The sequence below is a fragment of the Acomys minous genome, assembly GCF_964271855.1.
Source record: "Acomys minous genome assembly, chromosome: 6".
Classification (NCBI taxonomy): Eukaryota; Metazoa; Chordata; class Mammalia; order Rodentia; family Muridae; genus Acomys; species Acomys minous.
The window spans coordinates 87,537,498-87,564,964 of NC_140487.1; the positions used below are offsets into that span (position 1 = coordinate 87,537,498).

General features: G+C 43.6%; 1 protein-coding gene across 1 annotated transcript in view; it reads right to left on the reverse strand.

Moving 5' to 3' along the window:
• SCP2 (sterol carrier protein 2) overlaps window positions 1–26,104 on the reverse strand; it is a 79,747-nt gene extending 53,643 nt beyond the window's left edge. Inside the window, exons 1-6 of the mRNA XM_084784563.1 lie at window positions 25,938–26,104; window positions 16,665–16,722; window positions 14,149–14,220; window positions 11,321–11,452; window positions 8,440–8,504; window positions 3,542–3,668 (exon numbers count right to left, since the gene is read on the reverse strand). Of these exons, the coding sequence (XP_084640689.1) occupies window positions 3,542–3,668; window positions 8,440–8,504; window positions 11,321–11,452; window positions 14,149–14,220; window positions 16,665–16,722; window positions 25,938–26,006 (523 nt within the window). The 5' untranslated portion in view covers window positions 26,007–26,104. The remainder of the gene's footprint in view (window positions 1–3,541; window positions 3,669–8,439; window positions 8,505–11,320; window positions 11,453–14,148; window positions 14,221–16,664; window positions 16,723–25,937) is intronic.
• Between the last annotated feature and the right edge of the window lie 1,363 nt (window positions 26,105–27,467).

Genomic DNA, 27,467 nt, shown 5'->3' on the forward strand with positions numbered 1-27,467 from the left:
GTTCATTATCAAAGGTCACAGTGGAACTAAGCGTTTTGCTAAATATTTCCATAGTTTCTCTTGTCCTGATATCAGGGTTAAAGACAGTGGTCACTCATATAATTTAATCTGAGCATCTCACGAGAATTCAACCAAGAGACATATGAGATTTAAAAAATACAGTTTAAACTGTCTATTCCATTTAGTATAATTAGGATTTAGTTTCAAAAACTAGAAAATATAGTCTGGAGCCATAGTGCTGAGCTAGAGAGCACTGCCAGCAGTGACCCGGTGTCCGCCAGACACCCCCCAAGCCCAGAGTGAGTGGGTGTGTGAGGCACGTCCTCCATGCCCTGACCAACAACCCAACAGCCTCTTTCGAAAAAAAAAAAAACAAAACAGCTTTTGTTTTATTTTCAGGACAGGGCCTTGTGCCTTTCCATGGAATCCAGTTTCACATATAAAAGAGCATCTCCTAGGAAAAGATTCTGACAATCACTTATCATGTATTTCTTAACCCCGACACTAACCAGAGGCTCATAACCACTAACTCTGAACTGCCAGTTAGGTTTTTTGGCTGTTGCCAGGCACAGAAGAACGCACCTGTGAACCCAGAAATCCAGAGGTGGAGGGAGGGGAATTAGGAGTTCAAGGCCAACCTCAAGTACATGAATCTCGACTCAACCCCCAAAATGTTCCCTTTAAAAAAAAAAAAAGAATTTTGGCTGTTCAAAGAATATATTTAGCATAAAAAGATTCCAATCTCCTAGACTCAAATAATAAAACCACAAAAATCTGCTGATTCTCACAAGTTAAATTAAAGAAGCAGTGGTTCATGCCTATAATCTCAGCACTCGGGAGAGAGACTCAAGCAAGAGGTCTGCATGAACTCCAGGCTAGCCTGGGTGACTCAGGGAGCTCCAGGCCAGCCCAGGCGACAGTGTAGACCCTGTCAACAGACAAAACCAAATCCAACTATTTCAAATTTTAGGCTAGAAAAGTATTAAGCTCTTCCAAATAATATGAAACTTAAGAAAACATGTAAGTTAAAAAACACAGCAGTACCAGGATTTCCCAGGCCAATGGAAGCTGCTACATCTGTCTCTATAGCCTCCAAAAATAATACAAATAAGAGGAAAAGCACGAGTGTATGGTACCATATAATCAGCAAAACCAGAAAAATGGCGGTGCCCAAACCTCAAAATCTCTGTAAGTTAAGAAAAAAGAAAAAACAAATATGCAAAAAAAAAGGCCAAATTCCAACCACAGACCTTTGGGGTGACAAGAACAGCCTGAAGAAAAACAGCGCAGGAAAAAGGAGGGGAAGCTAATGGCACCCACTGTTGCCCTAAAACCACCCTAGGACTAGAACAACACCCTCCCCAAGTGTGAACACACAGAGAAAAATGTTCCTATAACAGAAATAAAGGACTTATTTGCAATTTTCATGTATTTGTGTGTACAAGTGTATGTGCTATAGTTGTGTGTGATGTTTGGGGCCTGGGGATTTGAACTCAGGTCCTCACACTTGCACAGCAAGTGCTCTTATCTGAGCCATCTTCCCAGATACCTAGAAATCAAATTGTAAATTGTAAATAATTTTTAAAAATCAGTCCACAAAGTCATAGCTAATTTGAAACTATAAGAGAAATGGATAATTTACTGGAGAAATAGAGATTGCTAAAATTGATCCCATTGGAAATAAAATATTTAACCTAAAAGAACTTCAGAAAATTAGGCTGAGGATGTAGATAAGCCGATTGGTATCGTGCCTAGAGGAGAGCCTGGGTTCAATCATAAAACAAAGCTGGATGCAGGATATAAGCCTGTAATCCCAGCACCCAGGAGGTGATGCCAGGAGAATCGGGTGTTCAAGGTCATCCTCAGCTACTAGTTACTTAAGAGTTACAGACCAAGCCAGGAGCGATGGCAAACACCTGTGATCCCAGGACTCAGGAGGCAGAGGCAGGCGGATCTCTGTGAGTTTGAAGCCAGCCTTGTCTTCAAAATGAGTCCAGGACAGTCAAGGCTACACAGAGAAACCCTGTCTCAGGAAATGAGGGTGGGGTGGGGGAGGGAGAGAAGAATGGGGAGGGGAGGAAGGGAAAGAGAGGAAAGAAGAGAGAACAAAGGACTGAAGGAGTGGGATACAGAACATCACTAACAACTACCCCTAAAAAAATAAACAAACAAACAAAAACAAAACAAAACAAAAAACCACACCACCAACACCACCAACAACAACAAAACTGACTCAGACAGTATCACACAAAATTCTACCGAAAATAAATATCATGTCGTCTCAATGCTCCATAAATTGTTGCAGAGCACTAAAAGTGAAAAACAGTCTTTTTATGAAGCCAGGGTTGGTGAGCTAGGGCCTAGTGACAGAGCACTTGACCATCACAGGCCTGGCACAGGAAATAAACCTCCATGTGGTCTCAATGAGGTGAATGGGGCCTAACTCTCAAAAATCTAAATTTAAAAAACAAACTAAATTGATATCAAAACTTGATAAGCATAACCTAAAGGGGGGGGGCTGTCGTGGATTACAGCAGGGCATGGTGGTACACACCTATAATCTAGGCACTTAAGGAATAGGAGCAGAAGCCGGGCGTGGTGGCGCATGCCTTTAGTCCCAGGACTCGGGAGGCAGAGGCAGGTGGATCACTGTGAGTTCGAGGCCAGCCTGGTCTACAAAGCGAGTCCAGGACAGCCAAGGCTACACAGAGAGACCCTGTCTCGAAAAAACAACAACAATAAAAACAAAAACAAAAAAAGAAAAAGAAATAGGAGCAGGATGGTCAGTTCAAGGCCAGCCTTAATATTCAGAGCTGAAGCCAGTCCCTGCCTCATGAGACCTTATCTCAAAAAAAATTAGAAAATAACATAAAAACAAGCCAGGCGGTGGTGATGCACACCGTTAAGCCTAGCACTTGGGAAGCAGAGGCAGATGGATGTCTGTGAGTTCCAGGACAGCTGGTCTACAAAGCCAGTCCAGAACAGCCAAGTCTACCCAGAGAAACGCCATCTCAAAAACAAACAAACAACAATAAAAAAAAAAACCCTTAAATATCCCAGTACCTTCCACATGCCCTTAATAAATACCTGCTAGTTCTTATTGTGTGAACATAACTCGTGATAAGCCTTAAAGGTGGTGTTTTTGTTGTTCTTTTGAGGCAAGGTTTCACTATGCATCCTTGGGTGGCCTAAAACTCATTATGTGGACCAGGGTAACCTTGAACTCAAGGACATCCAAATGCCTCTGTGCTGGAACAAAAGGTGTGCAGCACCGCACCCAGTCTTTAAAGCTGTGGCCCTCACTCTTCCTGATGCTGTGACCCTTTAATATGGTTCCTCAGGTTGCTGTGACCCCCCAAGTATAAAATTATTTCATTGCTACTTCACAGCTATACTTTTGCTACTGTTATGAATCATAACGTAACTAATATGTAGGATGGCCTTAGGTGGCCCTGGGAAAGGCCTGTTTGACCTGCCCCTGCAAGGCGTTGAGAGCTACAGGTTGAGTATCACTGCTCTAAAGGGTGATTTTGAAACATACCATATTTTTCCATATGTTCTTTCCCAGCATACCCAAACATCTGAGGAGCAATTGGGTGGGCAGACAATCCATACTTATTGATCAAGACATCAAGATGTTTGTCAACTGGATTGGACCGATCTGAATACTTAAAGAGAAAAAAAAATAGAATTAAAAAGCAGCTGATATAAACATGTCTCTTGCAACTTACACTATTGCTAAGGCAATTGCTTAGCCTGAGAGCACGGTAAACCAAAAATGGCCAATGTGAATAAAATCATCAAGAAATACTGAATAGGGGCTGGAGAGATGGCTCAGTGGTTAAGACACTATCTGTTCTTCCAGAGGTCCTGAGTTCAATTCCCAGGAACCACATGGTGGCTCACAACCATCTATAATAGGATCTGATGCCCTCCTCTGTAATGCAGATGTACAGGAAGACAGACATAAAATAAATAAATCTTTTTTAAAAAGATTTTATTTATTTATTTTATGTATTAGAGTGTTCTATCTGCATGTACACCTGCAGACCAGAAGAGGGCAGTAGAGAGTACAAGATGGTTGTGAGCTGCCAAGTAGTTGCTGGGAATTGAACTCAGGACCTCTGGAAGAGCAGACAGTGCTCTTAACTGCTGAGCCATCTCTCCAGCCCCCAAATAAATAAATCTTAAATAAAAAAAAAAGAAAGAAATGCTTAATAACAGGAAAACACATGAAGCTGGGTATGGTGGCACCCCCAACACTTGGGAGGTAGAAAAAAGGAGGATCAAAAGTTTAAGATTAGCCTTAGCTACATAGCAGTCAGAGGCCAAATTGGGACACATAAGACCCTGTCTCTGTTGGGGCATAGTTTTGTGCACTGTGTATAAAAAGAAAAAAAGGTGGATAAGGGATAAAAAGAAAAGGGGGGATATAGGATAAAAGGATATATTATTTAATATACTTTTTAAGCTAAAGTGCACTGAACAAGCCAAAAATTTTGCATTGGTATGGATCTTTGCCCATTGATATGAATTTAAGTTTATTTTTGTTATAACATACTGTATATGTTTCAATCCTTGTTTAAGGTATTATACCTATTTAACTCATTTAAAAAAATGTAATGTGGCCGGGCATGGTGGCGCACGCCTTTAATCCCAGAACTCAGGAGGCAGAGGCAGGTGGATCGCTGTGAGTTCGAGGCCAGCCTGGTCTACAAATCGAGTTAGGACAGCCAAGGCTAACACAATGAGACCTTGTCTCGAAAAAGAAAATATCATGTGAAGCCAGGTGGTGGTGGGAGGCAGAGGCAGGTGGATCTCTGAGTTTGAGGCCAGCCTGGACTACAGAGCAAGTTCCAGGACAGCCAGAGCTGTTACACAGAGAAACCCTGTCTTGAAAAAACAAAAAAACAAAAAAAATCAAAAACACAAACAAATAAAAAGAAATGTGAAATTCTAGTCTTTAAAAGCTGCTATTACATTCTGTTTAAGATAATTAGGAAATGCAAGTTAGGACTGGAGAAATGGCTCAGAAGTTAAGAGCACTGGCTGTTCTTGCAAAGGTCCTGAGTTCAATTCCCAGCAACCACATGGTGGCTCACAACCATCTATAATGAGATCTGGTGCCCTCTTCTGGCCTTTAGGTATACATGCAGGCAGACTAGGGTATATATAATAAATAAATAAATCTTTAAAAAAAGAGGAAAAAAAGGAAATGTAAGTTAATTGTCAATCAAACTTGTAGTCTTGTTAGGTACTAGTTTACTTAATTGCAGATATAAGCTTTATTTAGCCTCCTATAGATGTTTTCAAAGTTAGTCAGATAGTAAATAGCTACAAACAAGCAATTCAGATCTACTATGGATAGATAAATGGTCTTCAAAAACCTCAGAGATCTACAGAAAATGGCACTCAAAGACATTTTATTAATAAAAGTGCGACATGTCAGCTCCTGGCAGCACCCCATTCTACTTCAAAGATGATGGGCATTTAAAACCTCCTGTAGGCAAGTTCTTCATAACTCCTGTTTCACAGAAAAGTCTGTCAGATACTGGGCCGGAGGGCTGAAGATGACACCACCATGTCTCAGAGGAACCTGAGGTAACTGCCCAGGCAGTCAGCTGTCTCTGTCATTTCTACAGTTTTGGAAGCAGCCAGTGCTCCTAACTGCTGAGCCATCGCTCTACCCGGTGGGGTTGGAGAAAGAACACACCAGGCAGGTGGCCCCGTGAGAACAGAGACCCCCAAAGCAGACGCATAACTGGGGAAAAGAAGCCAATCAGTGTGGACAGTGTGGCATCTGATGGCCTGCGTTCAGTCCCTGAATCCACTGGGGAAGGAGAGGCCTGATGCCTAAAAGTTGTCCTCTGACCTTCAAACCTAACCCATGGCATGTACACACCCACCCTCCCACACATACATCACACACAGACACACACAGACACACACACACACACACACACACACACACACACACACACACACAGTAATAAAAATGTTAAAGGATGTTTGGAAGCACCTTGGGACCACACTGCAGGGCAGATGCAAGCTGGGCAGGACTATCCCTCCGGGACTGCTTGACTATGCAAACCTCCTGCCCTCTATTTAAACCTAATGATCCTGGCAGTACCCTGAGGTGACTGAGCCTTCTGTATCGGTTCCTCTTGCCACTGTGGCCTTGCTGGATAGACCTCTCTGCTTTCCACCATTACTCACCTGCTTAAGTGCGTATTAGGGTTACATCACCAAGAGCACTGGAACACCAGGAGCCTAGGCTTCTACTCTAAAACTCCAATTAAAACACAAAGGGGCTGGTGAGATGGCTCGGGGTTGAAGGCAGCTGAGTTGATCCCTGGGAACCTCAGAGGAGAAGGAGAGCGCCGGTTCCTACAAGTTGTCCTCTGACCTCTGCGTAGGCGCTGGGCACACCCCCAACTACCCATCCTCCGCCTCACCCCAACACACAGTTACACACAAATACAATTTTGAAAAACTTGATATCTTTTATAACATATTAGCATTCATTTAAATAAGTAATCGATGTAAAACTGGGAGATATTTTGCTTTTTTGAGAACAGGGGTGTAGGTCTGGCTGTCCTAGAACTCAGTGTGTAGACCACGCTGCCTTTGAACTCACAGAGATCCACTTGCTTCTGCCTCCTGAGTTATATCCTTTTACCAAATTAAGTCTCCAAAATACTGTATGTATCTTACACCTCTGACACATTCCAATTTAGAAACAGATTTTCATTGGGAGTATTTAATATGCATTACACTTATATTTCATGAAATCACAGTTGTAAAGATAGATTTACAGGCTAAGTGTCCAAAATACACTCTGAAGTTTCTCAACACTGGAACAGAAAATTAATTTAACTTAAATTAATGAAAATCAAATTAAAAATTTAGTTCCTCAGTTGTACTCTATAGTAAAATGTGATAATAGCCAGGTCAGCTACTGTAACTAATATTCTCAGTGAAGCAAACATTCCTTAAAAACGTATTCAGCTGGAGCTGGGCACAGTGGTGCACACCTGTAATCCCAACACCCAGAGAAGCAGAGGTCGGCAGATCTCTGTGAGTTCGAGGCCAGCCTGCTCTATAAAGTGAGTCCAGGACAGCCAAGGCTACACAGAGAAACCCTGTCTCAAAAAAAAAAAAGAAAGAAAGAAAGGAAGAAAGAAAGAAAGAAAGAAAACAAAGCCAGCAACCCTTACTTATTGGGGGTGTGGGGTGTGGGTGTGAGCATAAAGGGCATGGCTGTGAAGGTCAGAAAAGAGCTTGAGGGACCATTTCTCTCTTTGCTCCCTACGTGCTCCAGAGGTCAAGCCCGCTGAGCCAGCTCACCGACAAGCTCTCCTCCCTGATCAAAAGAGTAAGTCCTGGGGCTGTAAGAAGGAATTGCTGCTTTTGTGCACAGCACACCTATAGAAACTAGAAAGTTGTTCTACGATCTGAAGGAGATAAACCAGACAAACGGAACTGAGGCCAAGCAGGAGGACGAACTTTGCTTAGGCCACAGAGACCCATCTAGGGGCGGGACACAGAAACAGCAAGTTGTTTTCGTAAAGTAACAAGGACCCTGCCTGGGAGAGGAGGGTCAGAAATTCAAGAGCATCCTCAACTACCAAGTGGGGTTGAGGCTAGTCTGGGCTTTAGGAGACCAGGCAATAACAAAACAAAATGTCAAGTCATGGGCTGCAGAGATGGCTCAGCAGTTAGAGCATTTGCTACTCACACAGACAACTCTAGCTCTGTCGCCTGCACCCACGTTGGGAAGCCTAACAATACCAAAGCCAGGGAATCCTATACCCACCCCTTATGGCCTCTGTGGCACCCCAATACAAGTAACACACAATCACTCACACACACACACGCATACATACACAGGCACATGCACACATACACACACAGGCACATGCACACACACATACAAATAAATCAAAGCAAATAAATCTTAAATTTTTTTTTGAGACAGGGTTTCTTTGTGTAGACTTGGCTGTCCTGGACTCACTTTATAGACTGGGCTGGCCTCAAACTCACAGTGATCCACCTGTCTCTGCTTCCACAGTGCTGGGATTAAAGATATACACCACCATGCCCGGCAAATATATGTATTTTTAAAACATCAAATCGTGTTTTATGGACTGGAGAGATGGCTTAGAGGTTAAGAGCACTGGCTGCTCTTCCAGAGGTCCTGAGTTGAATTCCCAGCAACCATATATAGTGGCTCATAATCATCTATAATGAGATCTGGTGCCCTCTTCTGGCCTGTAGGCATATATGTATGCAGAACAATATATAAATAATAAATAAATCTTTTTTTTTTTTAAGATTGGGTTTTATGTTGCTTACTAACTGACTCTATTTATGATGATCAGATGGACAGCTTTCTCATAGTGTTGAAATGGCTCCATAACAGCAATAAATGAGACCCACCTTTATCGCAAGAGATCCTCTTTCCATCTTCTCAAACCCGAGTGCCAACACACAATCTGCCACACCTTAAAGGAAAATGTAATTATTTCAAAATTTTTAATTTCCAGGCACCCAAAAAAATACTATTAAGTACTTCAATTTAAATATCAATTTACTTTGGGTGTGGAGGCACACGCTGCTGGAGGATGCAGCTCAGAGGTAAAGCACCTGACCAGCAGGCAGGGAGTCCTGAGTGCAGTTAACAGCAGGGAGGGAGGGGGAGAGTGGGAGAGAGAGAGAGAGAGAGAGAGAGAGAGAGAGAGAGAGAGAGAGAGAGAGAGAGAGAGAGAAGAACGCAAGGAAGGAGAACGAGGGACACCAACTTCATCGAAAAATAAGGTGACAAAGTTGCAGGAAAAAGTTGCAGGGTACCAGATTAAGCAAAAAGATTAAAATCTCTAAAATTCAGAGCCCTGGGCAGTGGAACAATTATCAAAAGTGTAGACTAGAAGAGGACCCAATAAAAAGCCCCAATTTTTTTTGTTTTTAAGATTTATGTTTGATTATGTATACAACGCTCTGCCTACATGTGCACCTGCAGGCCAGAAGAGGGCACCAGATCACATTATAGATGGTTGTGAGCCACCATGTGGTTGCTGGGAATTGAACTCAGGACCTCTGGAAGAGCAGTCAATGCTCTTAACCTCTGAGTCATCTCTCCAGGCCCCACCTTTCCAACTCTTATTCCACCCTAATACCTTACACTATGTAGGAGAGAAAAATGGTTGGAGGGAAAGGGGGCCATGGACATCTTTAGACTACTTCCTGCTGATTAGGGGTGTCAAGTTCCTAGGGGCATGTCCAATCTTTGCTGTCAGAATAGCCAGAAACAGCCAATGCAACAGCAGGGACCAGTAGCAGCAAGTGGGGGCCACAGCCGCCACAGGCCCTTACACCCTCTCCAGAGTCAAAAATCACTCCCCTCCTAGAGCATGAGACAATCATAGCTAACGCTATGAAGCAGCCTCTTATCCCACATCTGGAATTAAAACAAAAGCATATTCACTTAACGTAACTGAGTTGTTTGGTTTTGTTTTTTTAAGACAGGGTTTCCCTGTGTAGCCTTGGCTGTCCTGAACTCCCTTTGTAGACCAGGCTGACCTCAAACTCACAGAGATCCACCTGCCTCTGCCTCCCAAGTGCTGAGATTAAAGGCATGCGCCATCACACCCGGCTTTTTTTTTTTTTAATTTAAGATTTATGTATTTATTATTATGTATACAGTGCTCTGCCTGCATATACACCTACAGGCCAGAAGAGGGCATCAGATCTCATTATAGATGGTTGTGAGCCACCATGTGGTTGCTGGGAATTGAACTCAAAACCTCTGGAAGAGCAGTCAGTGCTCTTAACCACTGAGCCATCTCTCCAGCCCCCATAACTGGATTTCTTAAGAAACCAAAATTCTCACTACAAAATATAGCTTGGCCATGAAGTAGAATATTATTTGGTCATAAGCAGGATTAAAATACTGACACCTGCTATAAGAATAAACTTTCAAACAATAAAACTAAGTACAAGAAGTGTCACAGCCAGGCGTGGTGGCGCATGCCGTTAATCCCAGCACTCGGGAGGAAGAGGCAGGCGGACCTCTGTGAGTTCGAGGCCAGCCTGGTCTACAAAGCAAGTCTAGGACAGCCAAGGCTACACAGAGAAACCCTGCCTCAAAAAAAAAAAAAGTGTCACATGGTGCCATCAATAGGCACAGGTGGGTTCAGAGAAGGAAGCAGGTATCAGTAGTGAGGGGCAAGGCTGGATGAGACAACAGGGATTGCTAAGGTTTTCTGGAGTTTGTGACCTTGCCGCTTGAAACAAGGTTTTCATTGTGGGTGATAAAATGCTCTAAAGTACACAATGATCATGGCTGTACTTTATGACTACACTGCGTGAGAGTCAACTTTATGACACGGGAACTGTAAGTCAATAAAGCCTTGGGAGGAGGTAGGGATACTGCTTAGTGGAACAGTGTCTGCCTGGTGTCCTCAAGGCCGCTAGCTGGTTTTATTGCCACAAAAACAAATAAGAAAAGATACGTTAATATGTTATAAGGCAATCTCCCTCTGGTGGTAACACGGAGAAGTGATTAAAGGAGGACATTAAGGCCATATTTATTTAAGAACAGCAAGATGGCTCAGCAGGTACAGGTGCTTGCCACCAAGCCTGCCAACCGGAGTCCAACCCCCAGGGACCACATGGTGGAAGAAGAGAACCAACTTCTTTTTTGTTTGTTTGTTTCAGTTTTTTTTTGTTTTGTTTTGTTTGTATTGTTTTTTGAGACAGGGTTTCTTTCGTAGTCCTGGCTGTCACGGACTCGCTTTGTAGACCAGGCTGGCCTCGAACTCACGAAGATCCGCCTGCCTCTGCCTCCCAGAGTGCTGGGATTAAAGGCGTGCGCCATGAGAACCAACTTCTACAAGTTGTCCTCTGGCCTCAATGTTTGTGCCTTGGTGTGTGCCAACACAGACACACAAACAAAGAAAGGGAAGGAGAGAGGGACGGAGGAAGGAGGGAGGGAGGGAGGGAGGGAGGGAAGTAAGGAGGCAGGGAGGGAGGAAGGAAGGAAGATTTTTATTTTAATCTTAAAAGAACATTAGAGCAATAAGCAAGCGCAAGGAGCTGGAGAGACAGCTCAGTTGCACTTCCAGAGGACCCAGGTTCAGTTCCCAGCAACCACATGGTAGCTCACAACCAACTGTAACGCCAGTCCCAGGAGATCAGATGCCCTCTTCTGCCTCTGTGGTCACAGCATGTGGTGCACAGATATAATTGTAGGCAAAACACCCATATGCAGAAATTATAATAAGACATTAAAAAATAGTAATAATAAGCAAGCACGCCTTACCTCCTTGAATCAGTTGCCGGGCCACGAACAAGGCAGTAGAACCCGTAGAACAGTTATTGTTGACATTAATTATAGGAATGCCAGTCAATCCCAAACTGTGGTAGATAGCCCTCTGCCCGCAGGTGGAGTCCCCTACAGAGAAACAGGTAAGAACTTTAATGCCCACAGCACAGAAATCAAGGCACTGCAGTGCTATAGCTTGCCCTGGTGTCCTGCACAGGCAGGGCAGTGATGCACTATGACCTGTTGAGTCAGAAACAGCTACAGCACTGACTGTAACCTATCATGCAAACATAAAAAGCAGTCACAACAAAAGTTTATGTGGACTCTTCTTTCTTTCTTCCTTCCTTCCTCCCTTCCTTCCTATTTATTTATTTATTTATTTATTTATTTATTTATTTTGAGACAGGGTTTCATGTAGCCAAGGATGGCCTGGTGCTCACAGCAGTCCTCCTGCCTCAGCCTGCTGAGAGCTGAGATTCCAGCTGAACATCACACGGGGCAGGAAGCATGCACTTTTGATGTCTTCCTGCCTCCTCCTGCCCCAGCCAGGACCATGGCACTTGCTATATACTATACTGTGTCCCTGACCACAACCTTACACCTTACACTTTCTTTACATGATACAGAGGTGGAGAAGGAAATAAATGGCCAGGTAATAGCGAACTCTCACAGAGTTGTGATAAAAGAAATGATGGTTCAAGGACACTTGATTCCCACATACAAATTGTTAAAGGCCATCACAAAATGATTAAAGGCCTCTGTTTACTTTTCATATAAACATTCCTCAATTTAAACCAGCTATGGAAGTACAGACTGTAAGTCTCAGCTACTCAGGAGGCTAAAGTGGAAGGCTTGCTGAAGTCTACAGGTTAGAAACCACAAGAAGAAGGAGGAGGAGGAGGAGGAGGAGGAGGAAGAAGAGGAAGAAGAAGAAGAAGAAGAAGAAGAAGAAGAAGAAGAAGAAGAAGAAGAAGAAGAAGAAGAAGAAGAAGAAGAAGAAAAGAAACCACCATAAGCCAGGCATGGTGACACACTCCTTTAGTCCCAGCACTTGGGAGGCAGAGGCAGGTGGATCTCTGTAAGTTGGAGGACAGCCTGGTCTGCAAAGTGAGTCCAGGCAGCCTGAGGTACACAGAGAAACCTTGTCTTGAAAAACCAAAAAAGAAAGAAACAAAAAAGAGGAAACCACCATGATGACAATGTGAAACTGCACACCTATAATCCCAGCTCTCAGAAAGACAAGAAGTAGGCGGATCTCTGTGAGTTTGAGGCCAGCCTGGTCTACAAAGTGAGTCCAGGACAGCCAAGGCTACACAGAGAGACCCTGTCTCAAAGAAAGAAAGAAAGGAAGGAAGGAGAAGGGGAGGGAAGGAAGGAAGGAAAGAGGAAGGAAGGAAGGAAGGAGGGAGGAAGGAGGAAGGAAGGAGGAAGGAAGGAATACTGACTTAGGAAGTTCTGGGCTAAGGATGTAGCTCAGTCAGGAGAGTGCATGCCTAGAACACAAAGGGCCCAGGTTCAATCCCCAGCACTGCACAAGTCAGGTGTGGTGGCACACACCCTACCCTATCACTCAGCAGGCAGAGGCAACAGGTTCAAGGCTATCCTTGAATTGGAGGCCAGCCTGGGCTGCATGAGATCCTATCTAAAAAAAAAATATTTTTTCCCTAAGTTTTAAAGATTCTGTATGCATCCAGGCCTTTCAGGACAATATGACCCACACTGAGTACAGACATGACTTTCCTTCTCAAGTACCATGGTCCACGAGGCAGGAACACTGGAACAGCAAGATGACAGCAGCTAGAGCTACAGACTCACTAGGAGTCTTCTGCAAAAATGGCAGGGCTCACCAGTCTCCCTGGCAATACGCGCATTCTACACACTGTGCCCCAGTGAGTCCACACCCTAGGGTTCTCCTGTTATCTTGAAAAGCAAAGGAAATAAACAATGGCTGCATAAAGATTCATCTATGGTAGTATAAATTTTATAATACCATATAATTACAGCATCTTCTTAATAACTAAGAACTAAGAACCTAATAACTAAGAACCAACAAATAAGCTAGTGGCTTTCAATGCTAATATACAGCACAATTGCTGAAATGCAGCAGAGGGCTGAGGAAATGGCTTCTCTATCATGTACAAGGCCCTAGGTCCAATCCCCAGTATTTAAAGGGGAGTAGATTATGAGAAATGCATAGATATGAGACAAAAGATACAAACTTTCTTCTTCTTTCTCCTCTTCCTCTTCCTTTTTGAGACAGGGTCTCACTATGTAGCTCTGGCTAGCCTGGAGCTCACTAGGTAAACTAGGCTTCCTAGAACTCACAGACATCCCCCTGCATCAGCCTCCCAAATGTTGGGATTACAGACATGAACCACCATGCCCAACTAAAACAATTTATTGTTTGTTTGTTTGTTTGTTTGTTTGTTTGTTTGAGACAAGGTCTTGCTATGTATACTTCTGGTTATCCTGGAACTCACAATATAGACCAGGTTGGAGTTGAACTCACAGAGATCTGCCTGCCTCTGCCCCCTGAGTGCTGGCATTAAAGGCTACACAGAGAAAGCCTATCTCAGAAAAACCAAAGGGAAAAAAAGAAAAAGAAAAAGAAAAAGCTTTTACCAACAGATCCATATTGCCAACTCCCTAAAAAGCGTTATCTTAATTTGCCTCCTCTTTTGATACTACCATTAAGGCAAGAACAATGACACTGAGCCGACACATAAAGGTGACCTTTGGGCTCTGTCCTGAGGGTTAACATTTGCTTACACATTTGCTGACAGACTTTACATGCATAGTTGTAGAGGGTTGTGTTTACCACATACCGTACACATAGCCAACGCATGCCTGCTCCACTGCGGAGTAAGGGATCTGCGCATCTGCCAATGCCTTCTGGCCTGTAAAGACAAACGGAGCTCATCAAAAAGCACTTGACAAAGTGGCTTCAGGTGAGTGAAAGCCCAGTTTAGAGTTTCCTCAGATTCCATTTACTTCTTTATCATCTGTGTAGTCCACAGAGTCATCTTAGATCAGACTCTCCTTTCTCTAAGCCACTACGTCACTTTTCATCACAGGTGGCAGCCAATGTGCCCATTTTATGTGATACAGGGGGGCTGAACTCAGAGTGTCATGGAATCGAAGCCAGTGCCCTCTCGACTGAGCTACATCCCAGTGCCTAACCAAAAAGCCTTTAAGCTGCTCTTCTGTTTGCTTTTTATTTGGGTTTTTCATTGCTGTAGTCACAGTTTTTTTTTTAGACAGAGTATGGCATGTAAATCACTATGTAGCCCAGGCTGCCACTGAAATGGCCATCCTGCCTCAGCCTCCCAGGGATTGCATGTGTGTGCTGCCACACGCAGCTCTTAAATCTCCTTGATAGCACAGTCCTTGTCTCCTTCATATCCACAGCTGCATTACACATCTGGAAAGCAAAATGGGAAAGGGTGTCATTGCTGGAGACAGAGAATTATTGGCGCACGCCTTTAATCCCAGCAGCTGGGGGTCAGAGGCAGGTGGATCTCTGTGAGCTCAATCAAGCTCAGCCTGGTCTACAGAATGGATTCCAGGGCAGCCAGAGCTACAAGACTAGAGACCCTGTCTCAAAAAGCAAAACAAAAAATGGATGTGCCATTTCATAAAGCTAAGATCAGCTGACCATGGAACAAGAGATGGAGCTCTGGAAGATGAGGTATAACTAGATGTGCCACGCCCTGGATTTGAACCCCAGTATCTCATAAGCCAAGTATGGCTACATATTCCTGTAGTCCTAGTATGCAGGGAAGATGAAGGCAAAAGAACCAAAAGTTTAGGGCTATGCTCAGCTACATAGATAGTTTGAGGCCAACCTTGGATAAATAATATTTTTTTTTTAATTTAAAAAAGAGCAGTCTTGCCAGGCATGGTGGCGCACGCCTTTAATCCTAGCGCTCGGGAGGCAGAGGCAGGCCAGATCGCTGTGAGTTTGAAGCCAGCCTGGTCTACAGAGGGAGTTCCAGGTCAGCCAGAGCTACACAGAGAAACAGTACCTCAAAACACACACACACACACACACACACACACACACACACACACACACACACTGAAAAAAAAGAAATGGAGAGAGGAAAAAGCGTCATACAAGCATTCAATTTCATCTTGAATGTGAGCATCCTTTCCTGGGGAGCACACACTAGCGTTAGGTTACCCACGTCATGGTTGTGATGGTTTGACTGAGAACAACCCCCAAAGGCTCATGAACCTGAACGTTCAGTTCCAGCTAGTGGACTGTTTAGGAAGGATTTGGATATGGGCATGTCAGAGGAGGTGTGTCAACAGAGGTTAGCTCTCTCCCTGTGCATCAGCATGTAGGCCCTCAGCTACTGCTCCAGCGCCTGCCTGCCTGCTGCCGAGCTCCCCACTACAGTGGTAATGGACTCACCCTCGGAAACTGTAAGCAGGCCCCCAATTAAGTGTTTTCTTTTATAAAGTGCCTTTGCATGTCTCTTCATAGATACAGAACAGTAACCAAGACAACGACCACACTTTTCTTTCTTTTCTTTCCCAGGTTGCTTTACCATCTGTCCTACTTGCCTTCCGTTGCTGTGATAAAATCCTCTGATCAAAAGCAGTTTATGGAAGGGAGGGGTTGATTTGGCTTGCAGCCCACTTCACAGTCTGTCACTGAGGGAAGTCGGGGCAAGAGCCATGGAGGACCACCACTGGCTGGTTCCCTTTCTGTCTTGGTCACAGGCCCATGTTTGGCCAGCTTTCTTATACAACCCAGGACTGCTTGCACAAGGGCTGGTGTCACTGGTGTCACCCATAGTGGCCCGGGCCTCCCTACACCCATTCACAGTTAATCCCCCACAGACACGCCCACGGGCCAATGTGCCCTGCAAGAATCCCTCAATTGAGACCCCTTATTCAGATGACTCTAGGCTGTGTCGAGTTGACAATTAAAGCTAAGTAGGACACTATCTCAGCGCACAGCTCAACAACACATGAAAATACATGATGCTGTCTGCACTAGCTATTTAGCTGCTAAAAATGCGCACGTCTCTTCCTTCTCTTCCCACTGCACCCACGGACAAGCTCTGTGGGAGTTCTTCCCCACAACTGTGTTTCTTTTTGTGCGTGCAAGGCTGCTCCACTCCTGGAACAAGCAAAGACCACACAGTAAGTTGGGTTTTTTTTTGTTGTTTTTGTTTTTTTGTTTTTTTTGGTTTTTCGAGACAGGGTTTCTCTGTGTAGCCTTGGCTGTCCTGGACTCACTTTGGAGATCAGGCTGGCTCGAACTCACAGTGATCCACCTGCCCGGCCACAATAAGCTTTAAGTGTTCAAATATATAATTTTCCCCATTACCTGCTTCCTTTGCCAAATCAGGATAATCTTGTGAATTTTCACCTCCAGGCTTCATGAACTAGAATACAGAAAAGAGTGATAAATAGAAGCAGGGACAGAGAGTTTTGTTTGTTCATTTTTTTAATAACAGTATCACGAAATTCATTCAGTTATTCATTCAAACAAAAATACTGTACCGGACTAAGGAGATGGCTAAATTGGTAGAGTAACCAGGCATAGTGACCGAGGCCTGTAATCCTTGCTACACACAAAGTTCTGGGTTAGTCTGGGATATATGATACCATCCCAGGATAAAACAAACAAACAAACAAACAAAAACAGTGCCAACAAGTGAAAGGTTTCCTGTACAAATCTGGCAGCATAGGTTCAAACCTTAGAATCCACCATGGGCCGGGCGGTGGTGGCGCACGCTTTTAATCCCAGCACTCAGGAGGCAGAGGCAGGTGGATCTCTGTAAGTTCAAGTTTGAGGCCAGCCTGGTCTACAAAGTGAGTCCAGGACAGCAAGGGCTATTACACAGAGAAACCCAGTCTCAAGAAGAAGAAGAAGAAAAAAAAGAATCCACCATGGAAGAAGAGAATTAACTGAGTTCCAAAAGTTGTTTTCTGACCTTCACACAGGGTATGCAGCATCATAGGGTCCTCCTGACACACACACACACACACACACACACACACACACACACACACACACACACACACACACACCCCTGAGCACCTGCCATGTTCCTTTACTCTGAACATAAAACCATGCAGTCCTTACCCTTAGGGAGCTTCCAATCTAATACAAAATAGGAAATAAGCCGGGCGTGGTGGCGCACGCCTTTAATCCCAGCACTCGGGAGGCAGAGGCAGGTGGATCACTGTGAGTTCGAGGCCAGCCTGGTCTACAAAGTGAGTCCAGGATGGCCAAGGCTACACAGAGAAACCCTGTCTCGAAAAACCAAAAAAAAAAAAAAAAAAAAAAAAAAGAAATAACACTAGCATCCCAAGTACAGAGTAATGTGGGAAAGACAGCCACCAATTTAGGAGACAATATAAGAAGGGCGGCCCCAGGAAGCCATCTTTCTCTCCACCACTCCCATCCCTCAACCCAAGACAGGGTCTCCCTGTGTAGCCTTGGCTGTCCTGGACTCACTTTGGAGACCAGGCTGGCCTTGAACTCACAGCAGTCCGCCTGCCCCTGCCTCCCACAGTGCTGGGATTACAGGTGTGCGTCACTGCGACCCTCTGGGAGCCACCTTTTTTTCTACTTACTTATTTTGTGTGCCCAGTCAGAGGATAACTTGGAAGAAGTGGTTCTCTCCTCCACCACACAAATGCTGGGGATCTAACTCAGGTCATCAGTGTGGCGCCAAGCACCCAGTGAGCCACCTCACAGCCTGCACATTTCTATTATTCCTGTTAATATCTGGCTTAACAAGAGACAGATTCATATCTGAGCCTTGTTCATATCTTCATTTTAATCTTCAGTTTTACATTGTTTTGATTGAAGTCTATGAGATAAATCTGATCTGACACAGATACGCAATTAGAAAAATAAGTATTTATGCCAGGCGTGATGGCGCACACCCTTAATCCCAGCACTCAGGAGGCAGAGGCAGGTGGATTGCTGTGAGTTCGAGGCCAGCCTGGTCTACAAAGCAAATCCAGGATAGCAAGGGCTACACAGAGAAACCTTGTCTCAAAAAAAAGAAAAAAGAAAAAAAGAAAAGAAAAGAAAAGAAAAATAAGTATTTAAGTTTTCTTTTTCTTTTGAATTTTTCATGTCTGTTTGTGTTGTGCAGGCCTTGATGATGCATGCATACCTTTGATCCCAGTACTCAGGACATAGAGACGGGGCAAGCAGAGCTCTGTGAGTTCTAGGCCAGCCAGGTTTACATAGAAAGTTTCAGGCTAGCCAAGTCTACACAGTGAGGCCTTGTCTCAAAAACAATTAAGCCAAACAAACAAAAAAACAACAACAAAAACAGGGCCTTGGTATGTAGTGATTCTGCCAATGAACCACACCCCTTGCCATGGATGTTTCTTTTTAATATTAAGTAAAACTTAAGAAGTAAAAAATTATTTTAAGATCAATTGTTATGTGGACTTTAAATTATAGCAATGAACTCTTCTTCATAAAAAAATTGAAGTCATCTACTGTTATATAGCGAGTAGGAGGCTAGCCTATACTACATTAGATCCTGTCTCAAAGCAAATTAAAATTAAAAATTATTAATTCTTGCCAGGTGGGGTGGTGCACGCCTTTAACCCCAGAACTCAGGAGCATAGGCAGGCAGAACTTCTGTGAGTTCAAAGGCAGCCTGGTCTACATAACCAGCTCTAGGAAACCGGGGCTATGTGGAGAGACTTTGTCTCAAAAAAACAAACAAAAAAATTAATAAGTCTATAAATTATACATCTCTTCCAAATTTTAATATTATGCAATTTTCCAACTTCACCTTTGTTAATGTCACTATTTACCTCATCAACAATATTTTCTTATTTTGGTGAGAGCACATCAAACAGTCACAAGATTCCTAGTTTTTTCCTAGAAACTTGAATTTTGTCATTGGTGATAGCCACAGCTAGATGATTGTTTCCCTTTATTTGCTAGGTTTTTTGTTTTGTTTTGTTTTGGTTTGGTTTGGTTTTGGTTTTGGTTTTTTGAGGCAAGGTTTCTCTGTGTAACCTTGGCTGTCTTAGACTCACTTTGGAGACCAGGCTGGCCTCGAACTCACAGCGATCCACCACCTCTGCCTCCCGAGTGCTGGGATTAAAGGTGTGTGCCACCACGCCTGGCTATTTGCTAGTTTTTAGGAAAAAAAAATAGGTTCAACTAATGTCCTACAAAGATTTGCTTTTAAGTATCAAAGAACCTCCTTATGGAGATGGCTTTAAATGTGGCAAACAAGCCACTGGGAAAAATGTCCTAGTTTCTACCACAGACAGAATTCTGCCTAAAAAGGGGCAAGCTTGGATGCAGACAAAGTTGATGGCCACACTCTGCCAAGGCAGGGTAAGCAAGTCCTCAAGAGTTTCTGCCTCACAAATATGTCTGTCAGATATATTGGGCCAGAAGGTTGAAGAAGATGCTCCAACATTATAGAGAGTTTTGGGTGACTATTCAGGTAGGAAACTGTCTCTGTCAGATTCTCATTTTGAAAGCTACTAACCTGCACTCCTGGCATACTCAGGTAATCAAGTTTATTCCTTCGCAAGTCTCTGGTGGGGTTGAAGACAAGGTAGATTAGTTGTACAATGAAGCTTAGTTGTTTAGGGGTTAAGATGTTTTTAGTCTAGATAGATGTTTTAAGTTGATAATGACAAGATGTGATGGAGATTGATTTTATATTCAGAATTTTAGATGCACCAAGATAGGAAAGATGTTTTCTTCAAGGCTGTCAAATATAAATAGTCAAAACACTAAGAATATAACACATATAATTCCTGATTGTGTCATGGTTCTTCTTGCTATAGGTAGTTTATTGTATATATGTGCAATAATGTAAATGTATATGTAAAAAGCAAAAAAAAAAATGGTTAAAAAAAAAAGCCGGGCAGTGGTGATACACGCCTTTAATCCCAGCACTTGGGAGACAGAGGCAGGCAGATCTCCATGAATTCCAAGCCAGCCTGGTCTACAGAGCGAGTTCTAGGACAGCCAAGGCTACACAGAGAAACCCTGTTTCAAAAATAAATGTGTCCCATCATACATTTAAATACATACGGGGCTCTATTATATGCAGGATGCTAGACTCCCTTCCCTGAACACTCAGGGTACTTCACCTCAAAAGTAAGAAAGAATGAGAACTTTATCATCATAAATTTCATTTAAAGTTTTCCTGAATGTTTTAAATTTCACCGTGTTGCAACATTTTTGTAATCCTTATACTGTAGCTCACATTAGTGTTGAGTCTTGTGAAAATTAAAACATCTGTTAAATGTTTTTTTTAAAAGATTTATTTATTTCATGTTTATAAGTGTTCAATCTGCATGTACACCTGCATGCCAGAAGTGGGCATCAGATCACATTTATAGATGGTTGTGAGCCACCACATGTGGTTCCTGGGAATTGAACCCAGCACCTCCGGAAGAGCAGACAGAGCTCTTAACCACTGAGCCATCTCTATACACACACACAAACACACACACACACACACGCACACGCACACGCACACGCACACGCACACACACACACACACACACACCCTTTAAATGTTTGAGAACAAAAATAAATTAGAGATTTCTTTTTTAAAAGTTTGCTTTTAAGATATAAACATATGTATCAGACACATGTAACGAGACTCTAACTATTAACTACGTTACAACTATTATCAGGTTTAAAGGTCAAATGGTGGGGCTGGGGAAGTGGCTTAGCCGGTAAACTGCTTGTCTTGCTCAAGGACCTTGAGAACATAAGTTTAAAAAAAAAAAAAAAAAAAGAAAAAAGAGCCCAGTGTGGTCATCTATTCACCATTCCAGCCCTGGGGTGCGCAGAGACGGGGCACAGGGGCTCACTGCCTAGCCTGCTTTGTGAGTCAGAGACAAGGGAGAGACTGCCTCACAAAAACGAGGAGGCAGACAGGTGCCCGAAGAGCAGTGCCTGAGGATGTCCCCCAGCCTTTCACACATGTACTCAAGCTGTCCTGTCTTTGGTCACTGAGAGCTCTGTCAAGTGGGCACCCGCGTCATGCTATAATCCAAAGGGGCTCTGATGCCATCACAACTAATTAAAACAACACTCTCTAGACTTATCTTTATCATTTCTTACCTCACCTAGATTTGGTAATTTCTCCACCTAACCAATTCTCTATGTAGAAACGGATATTTTATGAGTTGAGGGCCTTGGAGCCGGGAGGCATAACTCAATTGGTAGAGTAGTTAGCATGCATGAAGCCTTGGGCTCCATCTCCAGCATCACATAATCAGGACGTGATAGCACACATCTGTGACCTGGCTACTCAGGAAGTAGAGGCAGGAGGGTTACTAGTTCAAAGTCATCACCAGCGTCATAGTGAGTCTGAGGCCTGAACGGTATTAAATAAGGCCTTCGCTCTGGAAAAAATAAAGGTATTTCAGGACCTCAGTTTTTACATCAAGAATACCACTGATTTGGTTACTATTTCTATACCTCTTTATGTAACAGAGCTAGGAAAAAAAATATATATATGTATGTATGCATGTGTGTATTGTTTGTTTATCAAGACAAGGTTACTTGATGTAGCCCTGGCTGTCCTAGACTCTCTTTGTAGACCAGGCTGGCCTCGAACTCACAGAGATCCACCTGCCTCTGCCTCCCGAGTGCTGGGATTAAAAGTGTGTGCCACTGTAACCAACTGGAATATTTTTAAAAGATTAAAAAAAAAAAAAAACCTCATATACTCACACTAATGTTCCTCACTCAACTTTAGCATTTCAGTATGTTTTGTCAGTTGGTTTGTTTGTTCATTTTTGGGCTTTTTTTTCTTTCTTTCTTTCTTTCTTTTTTTTTTTTTTTTTTTTTTTTTGAGGCTGCAGCTCTCGTGTAGCTCAGGCTGGTTTCAGACTTCCTATCTTTGAAGCTTAAGATCCTGTCTCAGTGTTGCAGCATTTTCCTGGCATGCTCAAGACAGTAGGCTTGGCCCCCCCAAGACTGACAACAAATTTAAAAATAACAAAAAGTTTGAACAGAGCTGGCAAGATGGTTCAGCAGGTAAAGGTTGGTTGTCACATGAGCCTGGTGACCTGGGTTCCCCACCACCCACAAAAAGACGGAAGGAAGGACAAAGTCAATTCTACAACGTTGTCATCTGAGCTCAATGTGCTCACCATCGCATGTACACACACACACAAACACGCATGTATGCACGCACACACGACACAATAATATTAATCTTTTTTAAGTTTAAAGGAAGCTTTCTGAGCAGGAACAAAGCTTATAATCTACTAAATTTCACCGCAAGACAATGCCATAGCAAGCTGACTTTTCCTTGAGAACATTTCAAATAATTCCTCCAACCTCAGACAGGAAGGTGGTTACGTTTGGGTGTGTCTTCTAAAAGCAAAGCTAGGATAAGCCACATGGAGAATTTCAATTCATTCCTTATTTTTGGTAGTTGGGTTTTGTCTGGTTTTGAGGTGATTCTGTCACCACCTGTAGAGTGACAGGATTATTGGAGTGAGCCGGCAAACCTGTCTCCTATTGCTTTTAACCTTCCAGATGTTTTCTGGCATCTCTTCTGTACTTTCTGCTCTGATGCACACTGTTTCTCACTGCTTTAATGATATTTGGGGGGAAACAAAAGATAAGTTCATGTTTTCAATCTTCCATGTCTAACTAAAAATTCCAAATTATCCATTTTTCTCTTTCTTCTTCTTTGTTTGTTTATGTGGGTTTAAAAAAAATCTACCTAGGAGGCAAAGGCAGGCACATCTCTGTGAGTCTGAGGCCAGCTTGGTCTACAGACCGAGTTCCAGAACAACCAAGGCTACATAATGAAATCTTATCTGGAAAAATCAATATAAACAAATAAATATTTATCTCTAGTTTGCTAATGTGTAAGTGTGTGCATATATGCGCAGGGGACACACTCATGCTGTAGAACACATGGGGAGGTCAGAGGACTTAAGAGTGAGCAACCCACGCACTATGTGTGGACCATGGACCGAACTCAGGTCATCAAGCCTGACGGAATGCTCTTTCACCCACTGACAATTTTGCCTCCCCTTGGTCTTCGGTTAAGATAAGGTCTTACATAACCCAGGCTGGCTCTGAACTTGCTGTGTAAAGTTGAGAATAACCTTGAACATCTGATTCTCCTGTCTCTGCCCTCTGAGTGCTGGAACTACACGTGCACACTGCTATGGCTGGTAAACATATGCTTAAATGCTGAAACCAAGGCCGGGCATGGTGGCGCACGCCTTTAATCCCAGCACTCGGGAGGCAGAGGCAGGCGGATCGCTGTGAGTTCGAGGCCAACCTGGTCTACAAAGTGAGTCCAGGACAGCCAAGGCTACACAGAGAGACCTTGTCTTGAAAAACTAAAAAAAAAAAAAAAAAAAAAAAAAAAAAATGCTGAAACCATCTTTTATTCCTTTTCTCTTCTCCTAAGGAATATTAATCCATCCGTCACCTCAACCTACTGACTAGGAAAAAATTAGCATACGTTATTTTTTTCAGAAACTCTGCTTTTTCTATACGGGTTAAATAAACAGACATTAAACAACCGGTGGGAGGCAGTTTAGAATGGAACACAACTCCTAGCACGCTGTGGTGCTACAGTTCCAGCAATGAGGAAGTGAGTGGCTGGATCAGAAGTTTAAAGCCAGCCAGGGCCATGTAAGACACTGTTTCTAAAAGCCTAGAATATATTTTTGAAAGTTTTACTACCCACCTGTATCAGAAGCTCACCCTCCAAGGAACAGTGGGATGTTCTTTAAGCTTTATAACATATTAGTCAATTTTTCTATTTACAGTTTTGAATGAATTATATGCTCCCAGCCTGCTACTAAAACAATATTAAGGTTTGGAGTTTGTTTTTTTTTTTCTACAGAAAAAAAAATTCTTCACAGTAACTCTTTTGCGAAGTATATCGATCTAAGGTCGCTCAACGAACATTCGTTGTTTTGGGGTACTATGGACTATCATCCTGGGAGACACAGCAGTGAATAACCGCATGATTATTAGCTTCCACTAAGATGTCATAATTCTGCACAAAGATAAACAACTCTTGTCTATGGCCCATCAGTTCAAATGGCCCCCTCCGTTGTGCCACTCTTGTTTCTCTTTTTAAGATTTATTTATTTATTATGTATACAGTGTTCTACCTGCACACCAGATCACATTATAGATGGTTGTGAGCCACCATGTGGTTGCTGGGAATTGAACTCTGGACCTTTGGAAGAACAGCCAGTGCTCTTATCCTCTGAGCCCTCTCTCCAGGCCCACTCTTGTTTCTCTTAACTTGACTTTGGGGCAGAGCGACAGTTGTGTAAAGAAGGCCTGAATACAATGTTTTGACAAGAAGCATGACACATTGAACACTTTTTTATGATGGATTTGTTATGATGATATATAGTATATATAATTCATTCATTAAAAGTGAGACACTTAAGCTGAGTCAGGTTTGCCACAAGTTCAAGCTGAGTCTGGGATACATGGTAAGTTCCATGCTAGACAGGGCTGTAGTAAGAGACCCTGACTCAACAGAACAGACAAAAATACCATGTATAAGCCGGGTGTGGTGGCCCATGCCTTTAATCCTAGCACTTGGGAGGCAGAGGCAAGTGGATCATTGTGAGTTTGAGGCCAGAGTGGTCTGCAAAGCAAGTCCAGGATGGCCAAGGCTATCTGTCTTGGGAAAAAAAAGTATATGATGTGGCATATAGTAAATGCACACACAGACACACATATAAACGGAGGTGCTTGCAAAAAATACTGGACTTGGATATTGGACCTGTAGCAATACATTAGGAGAATACAGACATTTAAACAAAGATTTTCAGTGCATCAAAGTAAGTTAGAGCTAAGGTCAAGGCTCTGGGAGAAAGCCAAGATAATCAAGGGTTTTTAGAATAGAAGATCTGAAGAGGACAAAGAAGTTAGCCAGGAAAAGTCAGCTGATCCCAAGCAGTGCGACAAGATGCATAGCAGCAGCAGATTAAGATAGAAGCTACAGGTATACTGGGCACTGAGGAGGCTGTGGCAGCGTCTGTTCGCCTTAGACCCAGAGAAACAGTAACATGGTCAGAGGATCAAGGAAAGCTGTATCTGCGTCAATATGAGCATCGCTTGTTTCTGCCCATAGAACACCTGTGCTATCTGAGAAGGGCACTTATAACCGCTACAAAGCTGGTGGCATTCACGATCTCTTCTTTCTGTCAAGACAGCCAGGCCTCTGTCCAAGCTCCAAATGTTTGTTTGTTTTGTTTTGTTTTGTTTTGTCGATTTTCGTTTGCTTTTGTTTTATGAAACAAGGTCTTGCTACATAGTTCTCTATGACCTCAAACTCGGAGCAATTCTCCTGGCTGCGACTCCTAATGCTCACACTACAGACGTGTGCCACCCAGCCAGCCTATCTCAGCATTTAGAATCCAAGAAATGTGAGGTATGAGTTATGTTGGGGGGCTCCTTCACAGACTAAACAGCGAGAAAGGGGAAACAAGAAAGCGAGGGAAAAATTGGGAGTTGCCTCTGGAGGGAAGAGACAGCAGCGCAGACTGTGACCGTGCCCCCTGCCCCGCTTCCCTGTCACCTCTGGGCTGCCGGCATCACAGAGGGAGACCTCCCACGCCTCATAGCTCTGTTTACCTTAGTCATGCCAACGCCGACTACGAACACGCGACGCAGGCGCGGAGACTTCAACGCGGCAGAAGGCATAGCTCTGGCAGCGGACGGGGGAGACTTGAGCAGCGGACACCGTTTCCCACAAACTGATGCCTGCTCTGAACCCGAGTGCTTTCAAGTCCGGATATCCCCGCCCCCGACGTCGGAGGCGGGGCCGCGGCGTCGCGGGCGGGGCCGAGTTACGGGGACGGGGGGGGGGGGAGATCCTGTAGAGCGTCTGCGCATGCGCGAGGCCCTAGTGGTCGCCGTGGTACCTTTTCCTTCGTGGTACCTTTTCACCGACTGATCTAGATGCAGGCATCAGTTTCTGTGCTTCCTCCCTTTACACTGTGAGAGAAGGGGAGAGAGAAGACCTGAAATGGAAGGACTGGCCACAGAGGAAACCCAGAAGCTTGAGGAGATTCTTTGGAGTGTTGGAAACGTTCTGTATCTGTTAGGGTAGTTACAAGAGTCAGTGTGCTAGCTAAAGCTCTATGTACACTAGTAAAGTCAGAATTCTTTTTTTTTTTTCCTTCCGGTTTTTCGAGACAGGGTTTCTCTGTGCAGCCTTGGCTGTCTTGAACTCGCTATGTACACAAGGCGATCCGCTTGCGTCTGCCTCACAAGTGCTGGGATTAAAGGCGTTGCCTCCAGCACAGTTTATAAAGTCAGAATTCTACATGTGGATAAAATGTTTCTAAAAATTAAGTCATAGTAGGGTTTAGTGGCTCATGCCTTTAATCCCATCACTCGGGAGGCAGAGGCAGGCAGATCTCTGAGTTTGAGGCCAGCCTGGTCTACAGAGTGAGTTCCAAGCCATCGGGAGCCGAAGAGCCCAGGCTCCAACTTGAGCCTGTCCCTAGGTTCACTCCTGTTACTGGAAAAATCACACGCTGTTTCAGGAAGGAACCAACCTAGGCTAAAAACCAACCAAGTTCCTAATGTCCCCAGATGTTATAGATTGCTTAAGCATTTCTCAGTAAGGCTCAACCAATCCCCTATCCTTGCTAAATGTCAACCAACCCTGTAATTACAAAATGGAAACTCCTTTTCCTTGCTGTAACCACAATAAAAAACCCTGCCTTACACAGTTCCGGATTCTTGATATTGGTCTGCCGCTTCAGAGAGATTCGAGGGCCCTCAAGCACGACTTTGAATAAAGGCTTCTTGCTTTTGTATACAGCTCCAGACTCCTGGTGGTCTTTGGGGATATATCGATCTGGGCATAAAGGGGGCTACAGAGAAACTCTGTCTTGCAAACAACACCAACAGCAGCAACAAAAGAACAACAAAACAACAAAAATTCAGCATAGCAATGAGTTCTTGTAATCCACTCAGGAGGTAGATCTCTGAATTTTTAGCAGGCCTCCAGACATTAGCACAACTGACACCATGGTAGAGGGATCCTTCTAACCTTAAAAACCCAGCATATAGGCCCCAACACCTGGCAAAAATGGTACAAAGACCTAATCCATAATAGAAGTCAGAAAAGTCCCTTATTGTGCTAACTTTTTT